The 22,401-nt window shown below is 53.7% G+C and overlaps 1 protein-coding gene and 1 long non-coding RNA gene across 7 annotated transcripts; one reads left to right on the top strand and one right to left on the bottom strand.

Moving 5' to 3' along the window:
- Positions 1 to 1,641: 1,641 nt before the first annotated feature.
- IRF5 (interferon regulatory factor 5) lies at positions 1,642 to 15,506 on the bottom strand. 6 transcript variants are annotated; one of them, XM_043872950.1, is made up of 11 exons: positions 12,119 to 12,138; positions 11,507 to 11,613; positions 9,721 to 9,926; positions 7,622 to 7,811; positions 7,170 to 7,216; positions 6,667 to 6,700; positions 6,214 to 6,489; positions 5,586 to 5,978; positions 5,381 to 5,499; positions 4,832 to 5,088; positions 1,642 to 2,649 (listed from the first exon to the last, which is right to left on the bottom strand). In XM_043872950.1, the coding sequence occupies exons 3-10, from the start codon at positions 9,913 to 9,915 to the stop codon at positions 4,843 to 4,845; spliced, it is 1,500 nt and encodes a 499-aa protein (XP_043728885.1). In that variant the 5' UTR covers positions 9,916 to 9,926; positions 11,507 to 11,613; positions 12,119 to 12,138; the 3' UTR covers positions 1,642 to 2,649; positions 4,832 to 4,842. The 6 variants fall into 6 exon arrangements, with proteins under 6 accessions (XP_043728885.1, XP_043728886.1, XP_043728889.1 ...); XM_043872951.1 differs by having other exon boundaries at positions 1,642 to 2,645; XM_043872954.1 differs by lacking the exons at positions 1,642 to 2,649; positions 12,119 to 12,138 and adding exons at positions 10,996 to 11,066; positions 15,241 to 15,259 and having other exon boundaries at positions 3,919 to 5,088.
- A 2,078-nt stretch (positions 15,507 to 17,584) lies between these two features.
- Positions 17,585 to 20,765, top strand: LOC122674491. Its single transcript, XR_006334982.1, has 3 exons — positions 17,585 to 17,672; positions 18,707 to 18,793; positions 20,492 to 20,765. It is a non-coding gene; the product is annotated as an uncharacterized LOC122674491 (long non-coding RNA).
- Positions 20,766 to 22,401: the final 1,636 nt, after the last annotated feature.

The following is a 22,401-nucleotide window of genomic DNA, read 5'->3' as shown; positions in this document are numbered from 1 at the left end:
GGCAAATGACACCACCCTTAGGGCAGAAAGTGAAGAAGAACTAAAGAGCCTCTTGATGAAAGTGAAAGAGGAGAGTGAAAAAGTTGGCTTAAAGCTCAACATTCAGAAAACTAAGATCATGGCATCTGGTCCCATCACTTCATGGCAAATAGATGGGGAAACAGTGGCTGACTTTATTTTTCTGCTCTCCAGAATCACTGTGGATGGTGATTGCAGCCATGAAGTTAAAAGATGCTTGCTCCTTGGAAGGAAAGTTACGACCAACCTAGACAGCATATTAAAAAGCAGAGACATTACTTTGCCAACAAAGTTCCGTCTAGTCAAGGCTATGGTTTTTCCAGTGGTCATGTATGTGAGAGTTGGGTTATAAAGAAAGCTGAGCGCAGAAGAATTGATGCTTTTGAACTGTGGTATAGGAGAAGACTCTTGAGAGTCCCTTGGACTGCAAGGAGATCCAACCAGTCCATCCTAAAGGAGATCAGTTCTGGGTGTTCATTGGAAGGACTGATGTTGAAGCTGAAACTCCAATACTCTGGCCACCTGATGTAAAGAGCTGACTCATTTGAAAAGACCCTGATGCTGGGAGATTGAGGGCAGGAGGAGAAGGGGATGACAGAGGATGAGATGGTTGGATGGCATCACTGACAAAATGGACATGGATTTGGGTGGACTCTGGGAGTTGGTGATGGACAGGGAGGCCTGGCGTGCTGCAGTTCATTGTGTTGCAAAGAGTCGGACACGACTGAGCAACTGAACTAAACTGACACACATGAAACCATAAAGACAATGAACATAAGTTCTTTCCCAAAAGTTTCTTCATGCCTCTTCCCATCCTCCCTTGCACTCAAGTAGCCACTGCTTTCCTGTCATTGTGGATTAGTTTGCATTTTCCTGAGCTTTATGTAAATGAGATCATACAGTATGTTTTAGTAATTGGGCTTAGAGCTAATAACCTTGACCACAAAGTTGCATCTAGCATTTGGAGTCCTTGAAACAAACCTCCCTGCATAATATCAGCTCTGAGTTTTATTCTCTAAGAGTCAGTGTTATAAGTGGAGAAGAAAACTTGAGCATGGAACGGTATTTGAAATAAGATGATCAAATTCTGGGGATCAGCATGTTACCTTAGCCATCCTGCTCATTTTCTGGAAATTTTGAAGCCTAATTCAGCCTTAGGTCCTTACAGTGACCCATTGACTTTGGTCTGTTTAAGGAATTTGGCTTTTATCACAGAAAGTTGTGTCTGGGACTGGAAAATATGGAAAGCTTAATGCAGCTCCCCAGCCACCAAAAAATAGCCTTTGGAATATATATTCTATTATATATCAGGAACATCTCCACAGCTACAGGATTGAAAACCAGAACTCTTGTTAATTGTTCTCACTGCTGAGTCTCCAGTGTCAGATTGCTTTAGACTACTTCATACAGATAGTCTTGCTAACAATTTTTGTCATAGCAAGGATACCCAACTATATTTCAGTTTAAAAGGGAACTGTTTGGGATCAGGTATCCTAATATAATATTGTCTTCCTGCTTGACATTGTCTAGTGGAAGTAGAATGAGTCTTATACCTCAATTAATCTGTCATAAAGTTCCCATGGAGCTGTTCCCTTATTTCCATGACTGACTTAGCCAAGAGATTTTAGTCATAATTGTGTGAAACACAAATCACCCATTGGGCCTATTCCCAGCAAGATTTTACTAAGGAGATGTAACTTGTAATTTTTATGTATCTGTTCTATAAAGATCAATAACTTGAGAATGTATTGCAAATAAGTTGGTATCTTTCGGATGGCATCCACACCTCATGAATGCAAAGTATGTGTCCACCTTGTGTAGCCCTGGTACTAAGTCGCTTTACAAGGATGAAAGCCAAAATCCAGAGAAGTTAAATATCCAAGGTTTTGCAACAAGGTATGCTAAATTTTGGTCAGATGTATTACTAGCAAGTGAGAAGGTTGCCTTGTGAGAACACTCCGCTGACAAAAATGGGGGAAAGCTATCAATATTCTCTCCAAGTGGACAAAGGCTGAGAAGTTCTTCAGGCTAGTGAAAAGCTGAATAAAAGGAAGGAGTCTTGAATTAAAAGGGAGTATTATGTCGGATACAAGGATGAACTTGGGGAGGAGAAGCCTTGAAGAAGTGAGGGAAACTACTGGATGCTAAAGAGGTGTATTCACCCCCGGGATCATAAGCATCAGTATTCTGTGGATTCCAACCTGCACACTAGCAGAGGCCACCAGGGCAAAGGCCACTACCAAGCGGAACTGGAGCCTAGTAGCTAGGGAGCAGTGAATGGCAAGGCGTTGTCCTGGCTTAAACTCTGGAACTTAATGATATTCAATATCTGCTATTGTGGGGCCAGCAGAGCGGGGAGGGGGCGGGAGTAGAGCGGCTAGTGTTCCATCCACCACTGGCTACTACAACACAGTTACCATACAGGAAATGATGGCCAGGTATGCTGGGGTTTTTTGTTTTTTGCTTTCAGTTTTGTTTTATTTAAGAAATCAAAATCCAAGTAGAAGCCAAAGGAGGATCCTCAGTAGCCACTGCACTGCCTGCAGTATTGGAGAAGTCAGTCCAGGGATGATCGCCTACTTCATTATTTCATCTACTCTGGTGAGAATGGCACTTCATCTCTGTGTCTTCCTTGCAAAAAACCATGAGAGACATCAGATAAAACCAAACTGAGAGACATTCTAAAATGTACCCTCCAAGCCATCCAAATCATCAAAAACCAGGGAAGTCTGAGAAACCGTTAAATCAGTGATGGCTGGGGAGACACGATCACTAAATGTAATGTGATCCTTTGGATAGGGTGCTAGAACAGAAAAAGTATGAGATTAAAAACTAATGAAATCTGAATAAAGAGTGGAATTTAGATAATAATGATGTGTGCATTTTGTTTCATTAGTTGTGACAAATGTTCCGTAGCAATGTGAGGTACAGTGTAAGATGTTAACAGTCAGGGAAACTGGGTGTGGGTTATATAGGCACTCTATTAGCTACTTTCCTGTAAATCTAAAACTATTTTAAGATTTTTTAAAAAAATCACTAAAATCTGCACAGGCCACTTAACCATATGAAGATGCTCATCCTTGTTCATAATGAGAGATGGTAGAGATACTATTTCTCACCTATCAGATTGGCAAAAATCCAAAAAATTGACATTATAATCTGTTGAGATTGTGGGGAAACAGCTACACTCAGAGATTTATCTAGATTCTGCCAATATCTAAAATTAGACACATTTTTATCCTTTGGCCCAGAAATCCCATTTCTGTGGATCCATCCTAAAGATACACTGGCAAAAGTAATAAAAAGACATAAATATGCACAGGCTTATCCACTGTAGTGTTGATAATTTAGATGAGAAAGACTATGAATTGATAATTATTGAAGCTACTATGTGGGAATTTTATACCATTCTCCCTACTTTCACAGATGTTAAAAATATTCCATAATAAAAAGATAACAGCAAAATTGTTCAGGTCAGAAAATTACATCTATAAGCCAGATTCAAACAGCGACCTCCCAATTTGTATGCATTGTCCTAGTATATTTAGTAGCATATGAATGAATATACATGAGGATAACAGATAGTAATGGTCCTTGGTTGAGATCCAGCCCTTTTTCACCATTTCTTATGGGAAAATTTATTTGGACAGGATCTTAGACTCTGCACATATTTAAAAGTCCACACCCTTGCTTCAGCCGGCTTCCTCCTGGAAAGCAAAGCCAGCCAGCTGAGTGCTTGTGAAGGCCCCACTGACTCATCAGCCTGGAAGGCAGGCCCTCCCTGTGTCAACAGCCCCAGAGCAGGAGGGCAGGTGCTGGGGTAAAGAGAGCTAGCTGGCAGGAGAAATATGGTCCAGTAAACAGCATGGGAGCAACTGGTACTGAAAAACAATGACTGAGTCTGTTTTTAATATTTATTAATCCAAAAATACATAAATGTCCCCTTTCTATCCCAGGTTCTTAGTCTCTCAAGGGAGGTAGCTGCCAGACTTAGTATCTGGTGTAATACTTAATCTGTCTCTGGATGTTTTGAGGAAATGAGGCTCAAGCTGTGTGTGTATGTGTGTGTGTGTGTGTGTCTCTGGATGTTTTGAGGAAATGAGGCTCAAGCTCTGTGTGTGTGTGTGTGTGTGTGTGTGTGTGTGTGTGTGTGTGTGTGTGTCTGGATGTTTTGAGGAAATGAGGCTCAAGCTCTGTGTGTGTGTGTGTGTGTGTGTGTGTGTGTGTGCACACGCACACGCGCGCCCTCAGTCATGTCCAACTGTGAACCCATGGACTGTAGCCCAGCAGGCTCCTCTGTCCATGGGATTTTCCAGGCAAGAATACTGGAGTAGGCTGCCATTTCCTCCCCCAGGGGATCAATGCTAAAGCTAGGGAACCCCCAAATCAGGCCCATGCCCTGCAGAGAACCTGCCAGGGAGGTCTGACCCCCAGCACTTGACTCTTCTTGCCAGAAGAAATGAGGCAGCCACAAGAAGGAACTGCTTTGGGGCAAATCCCTCTGTACAACTAGGCCCCCCTGAGTTGGCAGAATTCCTTCCCTCCACCCTGGTGCTGGTGGCCGAGTTCCCCCAGAGCCAGTCCAGGAGAGACATATGCAGGAAGGCAGAGTCCTCAAAGCAAAAACTGGCTTCCAGCTTCCCTCAGCTTCTGAGGAGAACCTGGAACTCGGGCCTCTTTTCCCTCTTCTTCATCACCCAGATTCACTTCTGGAGACCCCAAGATAGGACCCTGCCGCTCATCAGGTGCCCCCAGGAACTTTCGCCCTCCACATCTCTGCACAGCCACCCAGGAAACCTGGGCCAGTCACTACCTGCAGCCTCCTTACTGCATGTCAACCGGGTGCATGGGCCAGGGTCCCTGTGCAGCACTGAGGCCGGGCATGGCAGGGGTTTGGGCCACAGGCTGCAGATGCTGCTGGGACAGCCAGATGTGATGGAGCTCCTTGAACTGTTCCACCATGCGGTCTTTGAGGTCTGGGTTTGAGATCTGTAGCCGGATGCTGTCAGCTGACCAAGAAAGCTCCCCCGAGAACATCTCCAACAACAGCCGGGCTGCTACGGGTACCACCTAAGCGGGTGAAGAGGAGACAGAACAGGGTGAACCGTCTGGATCGGCAGGGCTGTCCGATCGAGTTATGCATGAGGGGGTCCACCAGGGGGCAGGTGGTAGTCTACATCCGCCAGAAGGGGCCCCAGCTTCTTCATGAAAAGGCAGCGTATGTGTGAGCAGTGCCGGTCCTCAATTAACTAACAGCTGAATTCACACTACCCAGACAGCCCTGCCCCTCCACCCTGGGGCAAGGGCCCAGGATTCCCCAATATTCAAAGCTGAGTTCGGGGGGTTGGTGACCAGAGTATACCTGTACAGTGATGAGCTTCTTCTCCCGGGGTTTGCAGTCAGGCCACTCCTCCCCAAAGCAGAAGAAGATCTCAAACGGGGGTGGGGTGTTGGTCTGGCCCTTCTGGAATAGGATGAGCTCTGCATTGAGATCAAAACCAGTCAGAGGCGGGCACCAGGCCCCTGGACAAAAAGAGACCCAGAGGAACACAAGGTGGGGCCCTCACCATTGAGAAAGTCCTCCAGGCTGAAGAGTTTGGTCTTGACCTCCCGCTGGATGGGGTTGGGGTGTGAGCCATGGGCTGAGGCACAGGGCCCGCTCCAGAACACCTTGCACTGGCACAGGCGGATGGCATACAGATCCTGGCCTTGTAGCTGAAGGATGAGCCCACGGTCCAGGACGTCTAGCAGCTGGTTGGTATAAAAGCGCTGCTTCTCGCTGGGGATGTCCTCGGGGCTGGGGAAGCGCACTTGCTCCAGGCTCACGGGGCCAAAGAGCTCCACCTGCTCCTGGGTGGCCTCCAGTTGGCTGTAGAAGAGCCGGCAGCCTTGAGGGTTGCTGATGGTGAGGGCCCGGGGTGGCCGGCCCCGGTATTGGAACTTGATCTCCAGGTCGGTCACTGCAGGACAGAGAGGCAGGCCCGCCCCGCCCATGAGCCCCATGCCTCCCCATTCTGCCGCCCACTGATCTTCTCTGCCCTCTCTGCCCTGCGGCCAGGCCATCATCAGTCCTCCCCACTTCCCTCCCAGCCAAGCAGGGACTGGTATGGGCATTTTTGTTCTTCTCTTCGTCATCCTCCACCCTCCCAACTGCTCCTCCCTGCCTGCCCTCCCCTTCCTCCCATGGGTTCTTACGAGGCAGCATGTGGGGGCTGATCAACAGGTCGGGCAGGAGTTGTTCGCCTGTGGGGGGCAGGCTGGTAGACAGGGGCCCAGGCTGCGGGTGCGAGCTCGGCAGGACCTCAGAAAACACCTCCCCAAAGTCAGCGGCGTTGCCAGGAGCAGGGATCAGAAGATTGGGGCCTGGAGCAGGGGGGGCCAACACCACAGGTGGCTGGAGAGTGGGTGGCCACTTAACATCCTCTTTGGGTAAAGAATAGGGTGCCATGGCAGGGCCGGGCTGCACTGCTTCTATAGAAGGTGGGAGTGGACAAAATTTTAATGTCACTTCTAGGAACTGCCTCCAGGCTCACCTACTTTCAGCCCTGGGCCATCCCCCAGCCTCCCTTCAGCCCCCTCCCAGGTACCTGTGGTCCCCGCAGCTCCTCCTTATACTAGACCCCCAACCACACCACCTCCCAGCCCCACCTGTGATGCTCAGGCCTGGTAACATCTTCTGGAGCTGAAGAGAAGACACAGGCAAAGGAGGAGCGAGGAGGCCAGAGAGAGAAGGGAGGACAGGTTATTAAACTGATCCGATGCTGAAGAACGAGACCCACAAGGCAACTCCTTGTTCTTCATCTTAGGCGAGGCCAGACCCTCAGGCCCAGCTCTGCCATCCCAGGCATGTCAGTAGGCTCTTGGTGCCCCAGTTTCTGCTTCTGCAGGTGGGAATACCTACTAAGCCTCAACCACTGAGGCTGAGGCCATACGTGAGCATGTTTTCTACCAACAGAGTCCCAGGGAGGTTCAAGGTGGTGACTTTGTTCCTGTCCCCAGAATCCCAAGAGATGAAACCCAGAGAAGGGCTGCAGAAACAGCAGCAGGCTCCAGAGGAATGGAACTGCCCAGTCCTGCAGTGGAGTGGGATAAGCAACCAGGCCTAGTGAGGCCCAACGTGTGCAGGCTGCCAAGTGTGCCCCTAAACTCACTTCTTCCTCTTCTTCCTCTTCAGCGTTATCCTCACTGGGCTGTGACTCTGCAGCGGGAGACAGAAATGAAAGACCAGAGGGGAGTCGGTGGGGGAGAGGGAGGAAGGTCTTCAGGGCTCCAGGTGGCTTCTCTCCTGCCTAGAGCTGCCCAAACACAGAGGGAAGGGCTGCTCAGCCACCTGCAATCACTGGGGACCCTGCCCCTGACCCCACAGCGTTCCCCTCCCTGGGTCACCTGACCTACATTCACTGGAGCCAAGAACCAGGATGGGGTGAGGAAATCAAACCCGGTGGGGAGGGGCCTGGTCCATGCCAGGCTGCTCCTAGCCTCACCAGTGATCCACTCCTGGGTTTCTGCCCGAGCGGCACGTCCCCAACCACTGCACACTGGAGGGACCCCAGGCCTCTGTGCATAGTCCCCTAGGTGGCCCACACACAGCCAGGCTGGATACCTGCGGGAGCCGGGCCATTGGAGCAGACCTCGTAGATCTTGTAGGGCTGAGGCGGCATGTCCCGGGGCCCGTCATAGATGAGGCGGAAGTCACGGCTCTTGTTCAGGGCACAGCGCAGGTTGGCCTTCCACTTGGCCGGATCGGCCTCATCCACACCCTCGGTGTACTTCCCCGTCTCCTTGGCCCAGGCCTAGGGCAGGAAGACAAGACAGACGACCACAGAGAACCTCGCCCCTCACCGAAGCCCAGCCCCTCCCGGCCGGGGGGAGTCACTGCTATGGATGAGACCATCACACAGGCCAAGCCCAGTGCCCACCTGCAAAGTGGGAGTTAGGAGGCCAGTCTCTTAAGGCTCCAACAAGCTAAAGGAAATCTAGATGCTCTGAAAGGCATCATATTCACTGGTCTTAAGGTGGCAAACAGGTATAATCTCTAAGGAGGATGGGATGACATGGTGGATAAGAGGGGTCTGGAGAAGAACTAGGTTTGGATCGGAATCTGCCACCGCCACCTGTGTGCAGGGTCGCGTCACTTTGCCTCTCTCTGTTCTGGCCTCCCCATCACGGCACTGCCTCGCAGTGGTGAAGACTCAGGCCTAATGCCCATAAAGCTCTCTGAGCTGTGTCTCCCCTCGGGGTGGACTCTGTACACTTTGGCTGTTGGTATTATTATGATAATGCTTTTTTTTTTTTTTTTTGGCCTCACCATGTGGCTTAAGGGACCTCAGCTCTCTGACCAGGGATTGAATCAGGCCATGGCAATGAAAGTGTTCAAGTCCTAACCACTAGATCACCAGGGAACTCCCAGTACTGTTATTCTGGAGAATAATTTGGTTGATCTCCGGATTACACATGTTTCCATCCTTTAACTCAGTAATTTGACTTCTGGGAATTTATCCGACAGATAAAGATGCATCCACACAAAAGCTTACATATATAAGCTTATTCATTGCAGCTCTGTTTCTAAAAGAAAAAGACCCTCAATTATCTAAATGTCTATCAATGGGGGCTGGTTAAATTATGGCCAACCCATAAAATGGAATATTGGGCAACAAGAAAAAAAAAGAAGGAAGTTTTTTATGTACTGACATGTCGTAATCTTCAAAATATGAGGTGCAGAAGAAGATGTAAACATCTACCATTTTTGTCAAAAGTAGGGGAAAGGATAGGCACATATTTGCTTGCATATATACAAAAATCCCTCAGGAAGGATAAACAAGAGACCAAGAATACAAACTGTCCCAAAGAAGGAGGTTGGGAGTCTGGGGGACTGTCTCCCATCTGGAAGACTTTTTGCAATTTACACTTTAAATGTTGAAGTATGTGACCATGTTACTTATTCAAAACTGAGAAATGGATTTGAAAGGAACCTTGAAAAGACAAACACTAAGCGCAAACACTAAGCAATACATGGCCAAAACTTTAAAAATAAGCAGTCTCTTCAACCCAGAAGTGTTTAACTCTAGGAACTAACCCCAAAGAAAACCATTTGAGATGTGCCAAGGATAAGCGTTTAGAGGGTGTCCATGGGAGTGTGGTCTTCAACATAGAGACCCTGAAAGCAACCTGAGGTGTCCAAAATCTGGGACTGGGTGACCAGTGTGCTCCCTGCTCCGATGGAACATTCAGTGGCATTTGAATGTGGCATTTGTTGGAGTGGAAAAGCCAGTCCTGATGTTGGGTAGAAAATGCAGATTACAAAATAGAATCTATAGCTCAATTCCATCTTTGCACTTCATATACACACGGAGAAAACTGATAATACAAGCGAAAAAATATTCATAGTATTAAGATTATGGGGGAATTCTGTTGTCCTTTAAGTGCATGTGTACACCAAATGTACATCCTGGGCAGGCACTCACGTGTGACGAAAAAGTACAAAGAGGAGGAGGAGGAGGAGTTACCCGAAGGTCTCCTGGGGCCCCTCAGTCCTCACCTTGCTCCGGGAATCAGGTTAGAAAGGTTGCCCAGCAGTGATGCCTGCAGCCCCTTAGCCCTGGCCTGGGGTCGCCGGCCACAAGGCAGCTGGCAGAGTGGCCAGTCTGAGCTGTAGAGGGGAGTCCTCTTCTAGGGAAGGGCCTTCAGGGGCCCAGGGCTTACCTTGAAGATGGTGTTATCTCCGTCATGGCTGGGGCCGTGCCGCGTGGCGTGGCGCCAGGGGATGTAAAACAATTTCTTTTCCCCGTTGACCCACTGAAGCCCTGGGTACTGGCAGCTGTTGACCTGGGCCACCAGCCAGGGCTTCAGCCGCACGCGGCGGGGCGGAAGCAGGGCGGCGGGGGCCGGCTGGTTCATGGCACAGGCGTCTGCCGGAGAGAGCAGGGGGCGGTCAGGGCACATCAGGGGGCCGAGCCGTGGCCCGTAGGGCTCCCCCTCCCTCCCAGCACAGGAGGCCCAAGTCTCTCCAGCCTGTCCAGATGCTTAAGTCAGTTCTCCTCTCCAACCATCAGCTTTTCTGTCACAAGATCCCTGCGTCTGGGCTTTGTGTTTGAGGGAAAGGAAGGAGGGGTACACAGCTGTAGGGGTGTCCCACCCAGACGTTCTGTGCCTGGCGGGGCAGCAATTCCCCAGCTGCTGTGAGTCCAAGCACAGCACGGAGCTGCCCATCACGAGAGAACTGCCCTCAGCCGCCCCACTCGGGCCAGGCCCACCCCACCCGTCTGTGGGGGACAGCCCACAGTCAGAGACACACACAGGGACAAAGGGCCGGTCCCCTTGCTTCAGGTGGAGCAGATGAGCGCTCCAGGGTCCCCACAGGTTCTCGCTGAAGCCAGTCTCCAGCTGAGCCCACATCCTTGCTTAGCTTTCTTCCTGCTTCCCCTGTCCCCCCTCCCTCTCCCTCACCAAACCAACTTCCAAGAAACCCCGCTAAGACAAGGCAGAACCTGTGAGTCAGGGAGGGGTTTCCACACCCAAACCTCAGAGCTTCCTTCCTTCCTCGGTTTCCCTCAGGGATAAAGCTTCCCATCCTCCCCCAACCTAGATATCTTGAAAGAAATCCCATGAGCCAACTCCATCTACCGCCTGAATCGCTGGCAAGGACAGTGGCCACCAAACTTAGGACTTCTGCTTTTCGAGGCAGCAATTTCCTAGACTCTGGTTCCTCCACCAACCATGCATTCGTTCGGCAGCGCCTTATGTTTGCTGTGGGATCCACAGAGATCCGGTCCCCGCGGGAGCCAGCGCCACCCCCACCCTGGGCCACAGTCTTGCCTCCCTAGTCAGAGGCCAGCTGGCCACCGGGAATCCCTGCCTCCTCCCCTCCACCTGCCAGCCCCTCTCCGGACCCTGGACTGAAACTTCTCTTTCCTGTCCTGAGCCCGCTCTCACTCTGCCCCACTCCTGCGTGGTTTCTCCCCTGCACCTGCCCCTCACCTGTGAGCCCAGGGTCAGCGACAGAAGGGACGGAGCCATCAGAGCCCCCGTCCTGAGACTCAGAGGAGACTCTGTCGATGGGCAAGGAAGGAACAAAGGGCTGAGCCACGATGAGAACTGAGGCTGCCTGCCACCCCGGGCCCTAGGTTTCTGAGCACATGTGAGTTAGGTGGGCGTGCAATTGTGTGTGTAAGAGTACACACACTGCGCATGCACCACACTCCTCTCCCACCTCTCTGGTCCACCCGTCCCCTGTAGAAGATGCTCCATAAGTGACGGAGAGGGAGTGGTGGCCATGACGGTGGCATAGGGATGGGGTGGGCCAGGGTCTTCCTAAGAAGTCATGCTTCCTGGAACAAGGGTGCCAACACTTGCCCTCCGGGCTGGGTCCCCCAACACTCATACCTCCCTCTCCAGAGCACCATGGGCCGCCCTGAACTCTTCTCCATTGAGACAAGTGGGGCTCTTATTCCACCCTGCACTGCCTCCCCGACCCGGACATCTTGCTTACTTTTCAGGTCAGTGGGCAACCTCTTCAAGGGCAGGAGTGCCTCCCGTTCTTTCTTCCTCACCACTCGCCCCTCCTGGGCATCTGCACTTACTGGACCAAAGTAGGACCTAAGGAAGGCCAGCCAGGTGTTGGAGGCGTCTGTCCTCGCCCTCCCCACCCCACTGCCACCCCAACCAGCCCTGCTCTCCCCAGGATCCTCCTCTGACTCAAAGGTGAGACCAGACCCAAGAGGAAAGCTGTGAGGCCTGTGAGGCAGGTGAGGGTCTGAGGTGGGCAGGCCTGTCAGGGAAGGGATGACTGAAGGAAATGAGGTATCTGGGTGGCTGATGTAAACACTCAGTGGGGTGGGGATGAGAAATACCCCCGTGTGGCAGAAAGACTAGGGTTCAAGTCAACACCAAGACAGCCTCCCCTGAGACAGACTACATCCTTGCTCTTCAGCAAAGGCACCCAACCACAGGCTGGACTGTTGCTGGGAGCAAAGGCTTCTGGGAGTACACAAGTCTTGGTGGGCTTCCCGGCCTGCACTGGGACACACACACACACACACACACACACACCCCATCATCTAGGCCTGCTTCAGAATGTCCCCTGAAATTCCCTGCCCAGCACCTTTCTGGGTTGTGGCGGCTAAGTGCCACCTCCACGCTGCTAAGGATTCTCGTCTGTGGGCCTCTCCCCAGAGCAGTGCTCAGTGCTGGGCTGCAACAGAGAGGGTGGGAGAGCACCCGGCCCTGCCCCCAGGTCTCAGAAGATGGGTGGCTCGGTTCCCCTTTCTGAACTAGCCTCCACCCAGCCCTAGGGGAAACGAAAGTGGCCAGACAGGACAACTCGGAAACCTGACTCACTATGAGCTGGGGGAGGGAAGGGATGTGGAGAAAATCACATTTGGGTCCCCCCGACCAAATGCTCCATCTCTCATCCTGTAGCCCATCCCCCAACCCTCAAGCCCGCTGGCAGTCATCGGCCATTGTGTGATTCACAGCGTTGGAGAGCTTCATCCAATTTGTGTATGTAGCATCCCCACGCCTCCCAAAGGCCTGGGTCCTAGAACAGACAGGCGACAGTCATAGCAGCGGGCCATTCTGGGTGTGAGAAGGTGGACTGAGGAAAGTTCTGTTGACAGAGGGCAAGGCAAGCTTCCCTGATGACCCTCACACATAGTCCAGGCTACAGTTGTGCCAGAGGTGGTGAACTGAGAGGCCAGGAAGGTCGATTTCTCTGCCCAGGGCGAGGAGGAAGTCAGGGCAAGTCCCGCTGCACTGCTCTACAACACAAACTCTGACCTCTTGGCAGTAAGGTGCAGCCCCTTCTAGCAGCACAGGGCTGGGCTCGGGAGAGGGCCTCCCACCAAAAGCCTGGCCAGGGCCAAGAGAGGGTCTTCCCAGCATGCCACACAGGGAGCTTCAGCCACAGGTCTGCCTGCATCTAGGGGCATCAGGACCAGGCTCAGCATCAGCTCCCCAAGGAGGCTTCTTCCTGCCTGGAGATGGGCTTAGACCTGAGGCAAGCTGTCCCAATGCCAGGAGTTCTGAATTTCAGTGCCTTAGCGCTCCATCCCTGCTTCGCTCCAGATAGAAGCAGGCTCCAGATAGAAGCAGTCACTCAGATTCGCAGGGGGTCCCAGAAGCGCAGCCCTGAGAAAGTCCATCCTATACCCCTCCCCCGCCAGGAAAGTGGCTCACGAGGTAAAGAATCTGCCTGCAATACTTTGTTCTAGAATACCAGGTTCTATCTCTGGGTGGGGAAGATCCCCTGGAGGAGGGCATGGCAACCCACTCCAGTATTCTTGCCTGGAGAATCCCCTGGACAGAGGAGCCTGGTGTGCTGCAGTCCATGGGGTCACAAAGAGTCGGACACAACTGAGCAACTACACACACAAACACACACACACACACACACATGCCCCTCGTGGCTGCTGGGAGGAGGACTTGACTTCCCATCAGAATGCAGGCTGGTCAGGGGGTCTGCCCTGACTCCTCAACAGCTGTGCAGGTTTGCAGCCCCCAAACTAGCCTTGTGGATTAGAGCCCTGAAAGATGGGGGAAAGCCTGATGAGCATACATTAGCTTCCATGGAAACATCAAAGGAGGAGTTGCCTGCTGAGGACCTGAGGAAGGCCCTATTATAGGGGAAGGGGCAGCCCAGGAGCATCTCCAGAGGTGCACAGGCCCCACAACTCCTGAAGTCCCAGGAACCAGCCACAAGGAAAGCCTAAACACCGTGGGTACCAGGGACCCCCTAGGGGAGGAGGCTCTGCAGCCCCCAGTAGTGCGCGATCAGTAAGCCCTTGCACCTCCTGAATTTGATTCAGACGTTTCCTGCAAACTCCACACCAAACTCCTGGAGAAGGCATGGGTGCCCTGCGCCCAGCGAGACCTTAAGCCCCTCCCCCTCCAGGGGAGACGAGCTGAGACTCCTGGGCGGCAGATGTGGGCAGAAAGACGCTTCCCTCGGCTTCCTCTGGGGGCATGATGGGGTAAGGCCAAGGCGCAGTGGGGGAAACCCCAGGGTCAAAAAAAGGGTGGTTTCCTAAGGCTTCCCTTGACTTGCTGGAGCCCCAGTACCCAGCCCTATAACCCTGCTCTCTCCCGGGAGACTCTAGCTTTCTCCATCGACCCCTCCCTCGTCCTTACTGGTCCTGGTCACTCATCCCTTCTCTGGGCGCGCAGAGAGCCCCAGCTCGGCTCTGCTCACAAGACCGTCCCCGCAGGTGCCACCCGGGGCAGCTTGGCCGCGCCTCTTGGCCCAGCCCACTGAACTACCCCCATCCGCTCCCCGGCCCGGAGCGCTGGTTTAGGGTCTGCCTCTCAGACCGCTCCTCAGGGTGGTGGCGCCACCGCCCTCATCCCCGCTCTGATGGGCACAGGGTGGCGGCGAAGCCAGGGAAGTCCCCTCCGCCCCAGCTCCCCACAGCCAGATCCGGTGCCTCCGGGGCCAGAGAGACAACTGCGCGCCCGGGCCGCGCAGGTGTTCACCGTCTCCTATCCCGCAACACGGTCACACTGGTCTCACTTTCCCTCCACTTTTAGATTCTCGATTGTTTCCTTCTGATGTTCGGGGGAAGGCCGTAGAGAAACTAGTCTACGAAGTATCACGTCCGAACTTCTCGCTTAGGAGGGTCAGCACCTTCTTTTCTTGGCTGCAAGTAAAAGAACAGCCGGCGCCTCGCCTGACACCATCTTCCTACCCACTCTCTGCCCGAATTCTTTCCATTGGCCTTAAGATCCAGGGAGAGATGAACCTCTTAAACCTCATTCTCTTTCTGGAAAGGATGAGGGGAGGGCTGCCCGGGGAAGGGGGATCGGAGAGCACAGAATTCTAGGGGGAATCGGGGCTTTCCCTCCATGGCCCAAGCCGGGCTCTGCCCATCCCATGGCAGCCGGGCGCTGCCCATCCTCCGCGAAGGCGAGAGGAAGGGAGAGAAGCTGGAGAGCTGGCGCCCCTGGCAGCGGTGCGGACTCCGCCGCCCGCGCCTCGGGGCTCCTCGGGTGCCTTCTGGACCAAGGCTGCTGGTGCGGGGCACCCCACTCTGATCAAGACATAGGAGGCATCTTGGAGGCCCCCACCACGGCGGGGCGCGTCCTGCCTTGGGCTTCCCCCACCCCGAGCTCGGGCACCTGGAAGAGCCGGACGCTGACCCCTCCCGCCCGCCCGCCCCGCTTCAGTCCCCAGCCCGCCGCCAGCAGGTGCCCCGCGGGCGCGGAGAGGAGCGCGCGGCCGCCGGGACCTACCTGTCTGCTGTGAGCCCGCGTGGCTGCGCCCGGGAGCCTCGGCCAGGCGGTGGGGCCGAGCCGCGCTGTCCTGGAGCCGCGCGGGTCCGCCCGCCCGCTCGCCACTTCCGCATCACCCGCCCCCGCCCCTGGGCCGCGGCCGCCCAGCCTCGGTGCGCCGGCAGCGCCCCGCCCTGCCCCGCAGAGCCACCCTGGGGTCCCCGCGCAGACGCAGCGACCGAGGGACGGGGCTGAGCCTCGGGCCAGGCTGGTTCCCCTGCAGCTCAGGGCCTGGCGGAGACGCGCGCCAGCGCGTGGCCTGGACGGACTGCTGGGCTCCTTCAGAAATCTGGAGGCGACAAGAGTCGTTCCACAACCTCAGCCCCCCACCCCACCCTGCCATGGTGATCGGCTGGGCCCGGGAACTTTCTAGCCTGTCCCTCCGGGAGCTCTAGATCGGAGCGGACACTGGCGGTCAACCGAGCCACGTACGAGCGCGGTGGGGGGACTAGTAGCGCCTGGCCCTCGTCCCACGCGCACGCGAACCCTTCCGAGGGCCGCCCAATCCCCAGCCACTGGCATCCAGACTCAAACACTCGCTCCACGTGAGGTGCCTACAGACAGGGATGCTCAGGCTACTCTGTTTCTTTCCAATCCTTAACCTTCGCACCTGCCTGCCCCTGCTCCCCCTCCCTGATCGCCCTGGGGACCTCTGTGGGCCAGCGCCTTGGTCTCTTGTCCCACCTCTTCACGTACCCCTACCTTGACCATCCGTCTGCCAGTCTGAACGTTTTTTTGGTTCCACAGGCAGGCCTTGCTCGCTGGTCGCAACCCTCACACTGTCCAGTTCCCTCCCCTGGAGCATTCTTCGCTTGGGAACTCCTGCTCCTCTTCAAATTTTGTTTCAGCATCACCTCCTTTGAAAAGTTTACCTTGACTTTGTCTCCTGGGTAGGGTTCCCAGACCCTGAGGCTTATCTTCACTGGTTTTCACCTAGGAGTTTAATGTCTGATGTCCACTAGAATCAGCTTACTCAGGAACCACGCCTGTCTTTTCATCTCCTATTTTCTATAGTAACTTTTAATAAAAAACATTTTTATATGAAGGAAATTTACGTCAATCGATTAAATCTTAGGTAGAAACTAAAATACGTAAGTTCTAGAAAGTACTCTTTGCCCTTTAAAGTTTAGCGCCTATGTTTTTAACAAACACAGGGGTAGCAGTTAGTTGATGAATCAGAACTTTGACCTTCCCTTCCCGCCTCCATCTCTGTAGAAATACCTGGGTTAATCTTCACCCCTGATCTGTATCATTGCTCATTATGTGTTGTCCTTTTTCTCCTCTCTTGCATTTCTCTCCTTCTCCCCCACTCTTGTAGCCCTAACATAAAATAGAAATATAATTTTATATAAGTATTGTATTATTTGTATCTGCTGAATATTTCACTATTTAAGATTTTTAAGATTTAAAGTGTGAATGCAGAAAATGAGGATAGGGAGATCGTTCTGTATTTCTTTCTTTAAAAGTGAAACTGCTATTTCAATTGAAAATAGTTCCCCCCAAAATACAAACCTTCTTCACTGGAGGTGAGTTGTGCTTAATAGGAAGTATTCTATGTTGGACTAGAAAATGTATCTGGAATGATCGTCAAGAAGAGTCTTCTTTTATTGCTAAATGCACCCCCCACCACAGTCTAAGGGAGACTAAGACTAGGATCCTGCACCCTGCCCGCCCCCACCACTATCCCCAGTCCTCAGGTGAGGACCCCCACCCTAAGAGCCTCTGAACTTTATCTAAAGCCATTTGGGGTATTTCCCTGGTGGTACAGTGGCTAAGGCTGTGTGCTCCCAATGCAGGGGGCCTGGGTTCAATCCCTGGTCAGGGACGTGGATCCCATCTGCTGCACCTAAGCCCTGGCACAGCCAAATAAGTTTAAAAAAAAGAATCCTCTGGAGGCTGTGTGTAGAAGCAGGGGCACTGCCCTTGAGCTGGCATCCACTTCTGCTGTGTTCAAGTTCAGGGACCTTAGGCAGGTCCTGTGAATCTCATTTCCTGCGGCAAAAGGGGAGGTGATGGTACTATTGAGATCGCAGCATTGGCATGAAGCTCCAGGGCCAGGGGCTATGCCCACACCCCTTGGGTCCTGCCTTCCCCAGGTTCAGGAGACCCTGAACCAAGAAGCACTCTGGGCCAGAGACACGGCATCAGGAAGAAGGGGTGGGGACAGAGAGCATCTCTCAGGCTTTTCCAAAATTGAAGGGTCCCCTTGCTTCTGGATGCTGTCTTATGGTGAGGCTCAAGCAAAGGGGAAGTGAGACTGCATCAGTTACCCCATGTGATCACTCCAAGTTCCCCCGCAGTGGGGCCGAGACACACAGGGAACGAGAAGACGTGGCCTCCACAGCCCCGGGAGCCTCGGCAGAGATGTGTGTCCACGCCTCTCATTTCCAACGGTGAGACAGCCCCTGCCCCCACTTCCCCTGGTTGGGGCATCAGATTGAGGGTGTGGTGAGAGGCCTGATTCCGGTTGAAGCCATGGTGCGTGTGTATATGTGCAGGGGTTGGGGGTGGGGGGAGCCACACCACCAAAGGGAACCGAAAGCCCAGTGTGAGTGGTGGGGAGAGAACCTAGAGGTCCTGCAGGCAGCCGGACAAGGCCCCCTCCCGACTCTAGACCCGTCCCCTCAACACAGGCCCGGGACCCGCCCCCCACACCTCGCCTCCAGGAGACCTGGCCCCTCAGTCTGGGCTGTCAGGCTTCCCCGTGGCGGCCTGGCCCTTAGATATTCACCCCCATTTCTGGGAACTTATTGGTGAGACACTGGGCTCTGGGATCCAGCTGGCCCGAGACACACCCTGGCTCTCCCCTCAGGAATGGTCTGATCCTGGGCAAACCTCAGACTCCGAGGACCCCCAAGTCCTGCCCGTAATGTGAGAACGATAACTGCAGAGTCACAGTGAGAACTTCAGCTGCGCCAGGTGAAAGTGGCCGATCAAAGGCAGCTCGGTCTAAATTCCCCTGCCCTCCTGGAGCTTCCGTTCTGTGGAGCCAAACAGACAGTCAGTGCCTCAGTAGCAGACCCAGGCCAAGAGCGCCCCGTGGTCGCTGCACAGGCTGAGCAGAGGCGCCATGTGGTCTGACCAGGGCTTCATGCTGCCACGCTGGCTCCTGCCTGCAGAGGACATGATACTGTATCTGAAAGCATCACTGTGGCCCAGGACGCCACAACTGGGGCTTCCTTCCCCTTTCTTACTAAACCATCCTCCTCGGAGCACTCTGAGGGGTGAGCTGGAAGTCCCCCACTCGGGCAGCACTGTCACACAGATGCCTCTCGACCTCACGTCCCCCCTCTCCCAAATCTGCACCCTTTCTTCCAATGGCCTGAGTCCCAGGAAGCTCCGCGACTGCCCTTGTCCATCCCCAGGCCCACAGAGAACCAATGCTATTTCCCTTTGTCTCCATGGTCTGCCCTTCTCCTTTCCCTAGTCCTCAGCAGTCTGGCTCCCACCCTTTGCCCATGGATTCTGCTCTGGACCTTGAACCCACAGTTCCAGGAGTCCCTGAAATCCTCAGGTATGCCTCAGAAACTCCAATCTCTGCATCTCTTTCTCACTTCAACTCTCAGATCCCGAGATTTCACTATTGCTTGAGTTTCTCCCCATCCACTGTAAATAAATGTCCCAGCAATTTGCTCCTAGCTCAGCTCGGTGTCTTAGTGTCCTCCTCCACCCCACGCCGCCTGCCCCCTGCCCTGCCTCTTGGTGCAATCGTCATTGGTCCTTCTGCCAACTGTCCCCCGCCTTGTATCATGTGCCCCACTGAGACATGAGGATGCCTTTTGCCCAGATCCTCATCCTCGTACCCCTTCCTCCCATCTGCCCTTGGTCTGATTCAGACACTCCTAAAATCTGCTTAGTTCAGTGCTTTGCTCAAACCACTTCCCTCCCCTCTCCTGGGCTGTGTCCAAGAAGGGGCCAGGGACTCCATCCTTCCTGCCGGTCTGAAGGACTCACTTTAGAGCATGCAGCTCTTGGACAAGGTGGAAAAGAAAGAGAAGGAAGTCCAACCTGGAAACCGCAGGCTTCCAGGGCTCTGGCAGTGGGAATGGCTGAGTCCCTGCTTTGTGGGTATGGAGGCCACCCCAGTCCCACAGGAACCAGCTGTAGACTTCAGTGTTCCTGCTTGTCCCAAGCAGACTTGGCCGAAGCCTAGAATTCATAGGTGTCCCCACCAGAGAGAGGGTTCCCATCTAGATGCATGAGGACCACCCATCATCAATGTGGGAAGCAGGAGGCCCCATGGCTTCTCAGCCAGGTTCATCTCAAGTCCCTGAAGCTTATAACCAGGGCTCAGGACCCCCTATGTGGCTGGGACTATTGTCCCTCTAAGTTGGGGGGTGGGGTGCTCAGCTGTGTCCAGGATGGCAGCGTCAGCCCAAGGGGGGGCCTCTTCTCAGCTCACATCTGGACCTCAGGGTGGTGGAATGAGGCCAGAGCCACCCTGGATGGGAAGGGACAGCCAGGACGGCTCTGGGAGTCCAGAGGAGGCACTCTCTGATCCGGAGGAGCTGGTGTGTGAGACTATGGGAGGGGGCAGGGGCAGGATATTTGTCCCACGTGGCCTCTCGGCACTTCATCGCGGGAAGGGGATGTCCGGGCTGTCCCTCTGGCCTCCTAAGGGGTGGGCTGGCTGGGGGTCGTGGCACGAGCACATCACGTGTGTAGTGAAGGCAGGGCAAGAAGCTCCTGAGGGGCCGGGAACCAACAGAGCTTGGGTACAGGTGTTTGGTTCTTCCCAGCCAGGTACCCTTGGGCCAGAGCTACTGCCATGTAGGAATCAGGCCTGGGGGCCCAGATGGGGAACCCCCAGGCTGGTCTGCTGCTTCTATGGCCTCTGATGCTGCGGGCAGAAAGTCAAGAAAGCAGAGAGCCCTGAAGGCTGAAGGACTCCAGAGTGGGGGAGGTCTCCTAGGGCAGGACCACTCCTCCCAGAGAAGGGGAGTGGGCTAGGCCTCACTGGAGAGGTGTCCAGAGGGAGTTCTTACCAGGCATCTGGTACCTTACCAGGCATCCTGGAATCTCAGTGTTTCACAGTTTTCCAAGTCGGGAGCCAGCTGGCACTCTGATGCCCACCCAGGACCCTGTGCCAGGCAGACTGGGCACATAAGGACACTGGTGGGCATGCAGGAGCCAGGGGTCTCTGCTGATCTGTGTCAGTCTGCGGACCGGTCTCCCCTACTTCTTCCAGCCTATCCTCCTCCCTTTCTTCCAGAGCAGCACTTCCAAAGCTGCAGGGAAGCCGACACAGCCTGACAGCTTGTCCAGGCCCACCAGTGACTCCCAGGACAGGAACAAGAAAGAGGCATCTGCTCAGGTAGAAAAGAGCTTACGGGGGCTTCCTCATCACCCCTCCACACACTGAAAAGGCTCTGACAGCAGTAACAGGTCACAGGGATGCCCAAAAGGACTGTGCAAGAGGGCAGTGAGCCCGAGGATCCTGGGTCCATCTGGAACTCGGCCATCCAGAGAGCAAGTGTGCTCAGTCCGGCCTCCTCATCGTAGTTCAGGGTCACAGGGGTCAGGAGAGAGAGAGTAAATGGCGGGCCTCTTGCAGAGGGACAGCCCATCCCAAGCGATGGGGAAGAACCAGGAGAAGCCCCGCCAGCCTGGTGAGCGAAGGTCCTATTGGAAAGAGACATGGTGTTCTGGGGAGGGCAAACCGCATGCTGGGCTGGGTGGAGGAGCTCATGTGTGTGCATGTGTGTGTGCTAGGCTCTTCAGTCAGATCCGACTCTTTGAAGCCCTACGGACCATAACCTGCCAGGTTCCTCTGTCCATGGGATTCTCCAGGCAAGAATACTGAGGTGGGTTGCCATACCCTCCTCCAGGGGACCTTCCTGACCCAGGGATTGAACCTGAGTCTCTTACGTTTCCTGCATTGGCAAGTGGATTCTTTGCCACAACCAGGTAATGCTATGAACCCCCAAGACATGCAGGACATCACTAAGCACTTTTCATACATTATTGCATTTAATCGTCACACCCGCCACCATGAGGTAGGTGGGCATAATCTTTACATGCCGCATTTGCAAAGAAGCAAACTGAGCAACTTGCCAACCTTTGGAATCTGAACAAGTTGCTCAACTTCTTTGTATTCTTAGCCTTATCTTTAGTGTTCCTTGGCTTGAAGAAGCATCACCATGATCTCTGCCTTCATCTTCACATGTTCGTCTCCTTGTGTCCATGTCTCTGTGTTCCAATTCCCTTTTTTTTATAAGGACACCAGTCATACTGGATTTGCACCCACCCTAATGACCCCATCTTAACTAGTTACATCTGTGAAGACCGTATTTCTAAATAAGGTCACATTCAGAGGTACTGGCAGTTAGGACTTTAACATGTGAATTTGTGGGGAGGACACAATTCAACCCATGACAGTATTTAATGTGTAACCCACTATCCACCAAACACAGGTCACATTTGATTCTCATAACAACTGTGCAAGGCAGGGATATGCACTATCTTCATTTTATAGATGAAGACACCGAAGTTCAGAAAGGTTAGGCAATTTCCCCAAAGGCACACAGCAACTAGGAAAATGAGGCATTGGGATTTGAACCTGACTATGAGTGATCTTTGATCACTTTAGAGTCAGACAGACCTTGAAGTCAGGTCTCAGCTGTCTGATCTTGGGCAAAGCATTCAGCCTCCCTGAGTCTCACTGTCCTTGTTTGTAAAGGGGCTTAACACCCTACTGTCAGCAAAGAACTGCTATTCAGTAGGCGGATTGGGGGATCGGGGTGTCTAGCCCAGTGCCTGGCACACAGCAGAAGAAGTGATGATAATTTAAACATCGCAGCAGCTACTCCCCAGAGCACATCCTGTGTTCTGATGGTTCTGGGTGGCTGCCTCACTACAGCCAGCTGTCCTCGCTGAGTACCTGGGGTAGGCAGAGCCAGGGAGGCAGGCAGATCCCACCCTCTGCCAGCCCAGAGCACGCTGGGGCTATCCCCCCACCTCCAGCCGCCCATCCAACATGCCCTCCACTGGGAGAGGAGAGGGAGCTGGCTGCTAGGGGCCTCCTTCCTCACGCTGAGGCCCCGGGGGGTTGTCTCTACAGACAATGTGGCCTGTGTGTGCTGGGGCATGCTCATGGCCCCTGAGAAAGGCTGCCCACTCCCC

The sequence above is a fragment of the Cervus elaphus genome, chromosome 18 (genome assembly GCF_910594005.1).
Source record: "Cervus elaphus chromosome 18, mCerEla1.1, whole genome shotgun sequence".
NCBI classification, from domain to species: domain Eukaryota; kingdom Metazoa; phylum Chordata; class Mammalia; order Artiodactyla; family Cervidae; genus Cervus; species Cervus elaphus.
The sequence above is the reverse complement of the archived record's forward strand: the minus strand, read 5'-3'. Positions and strand labels throughout refer to the sequence as shown.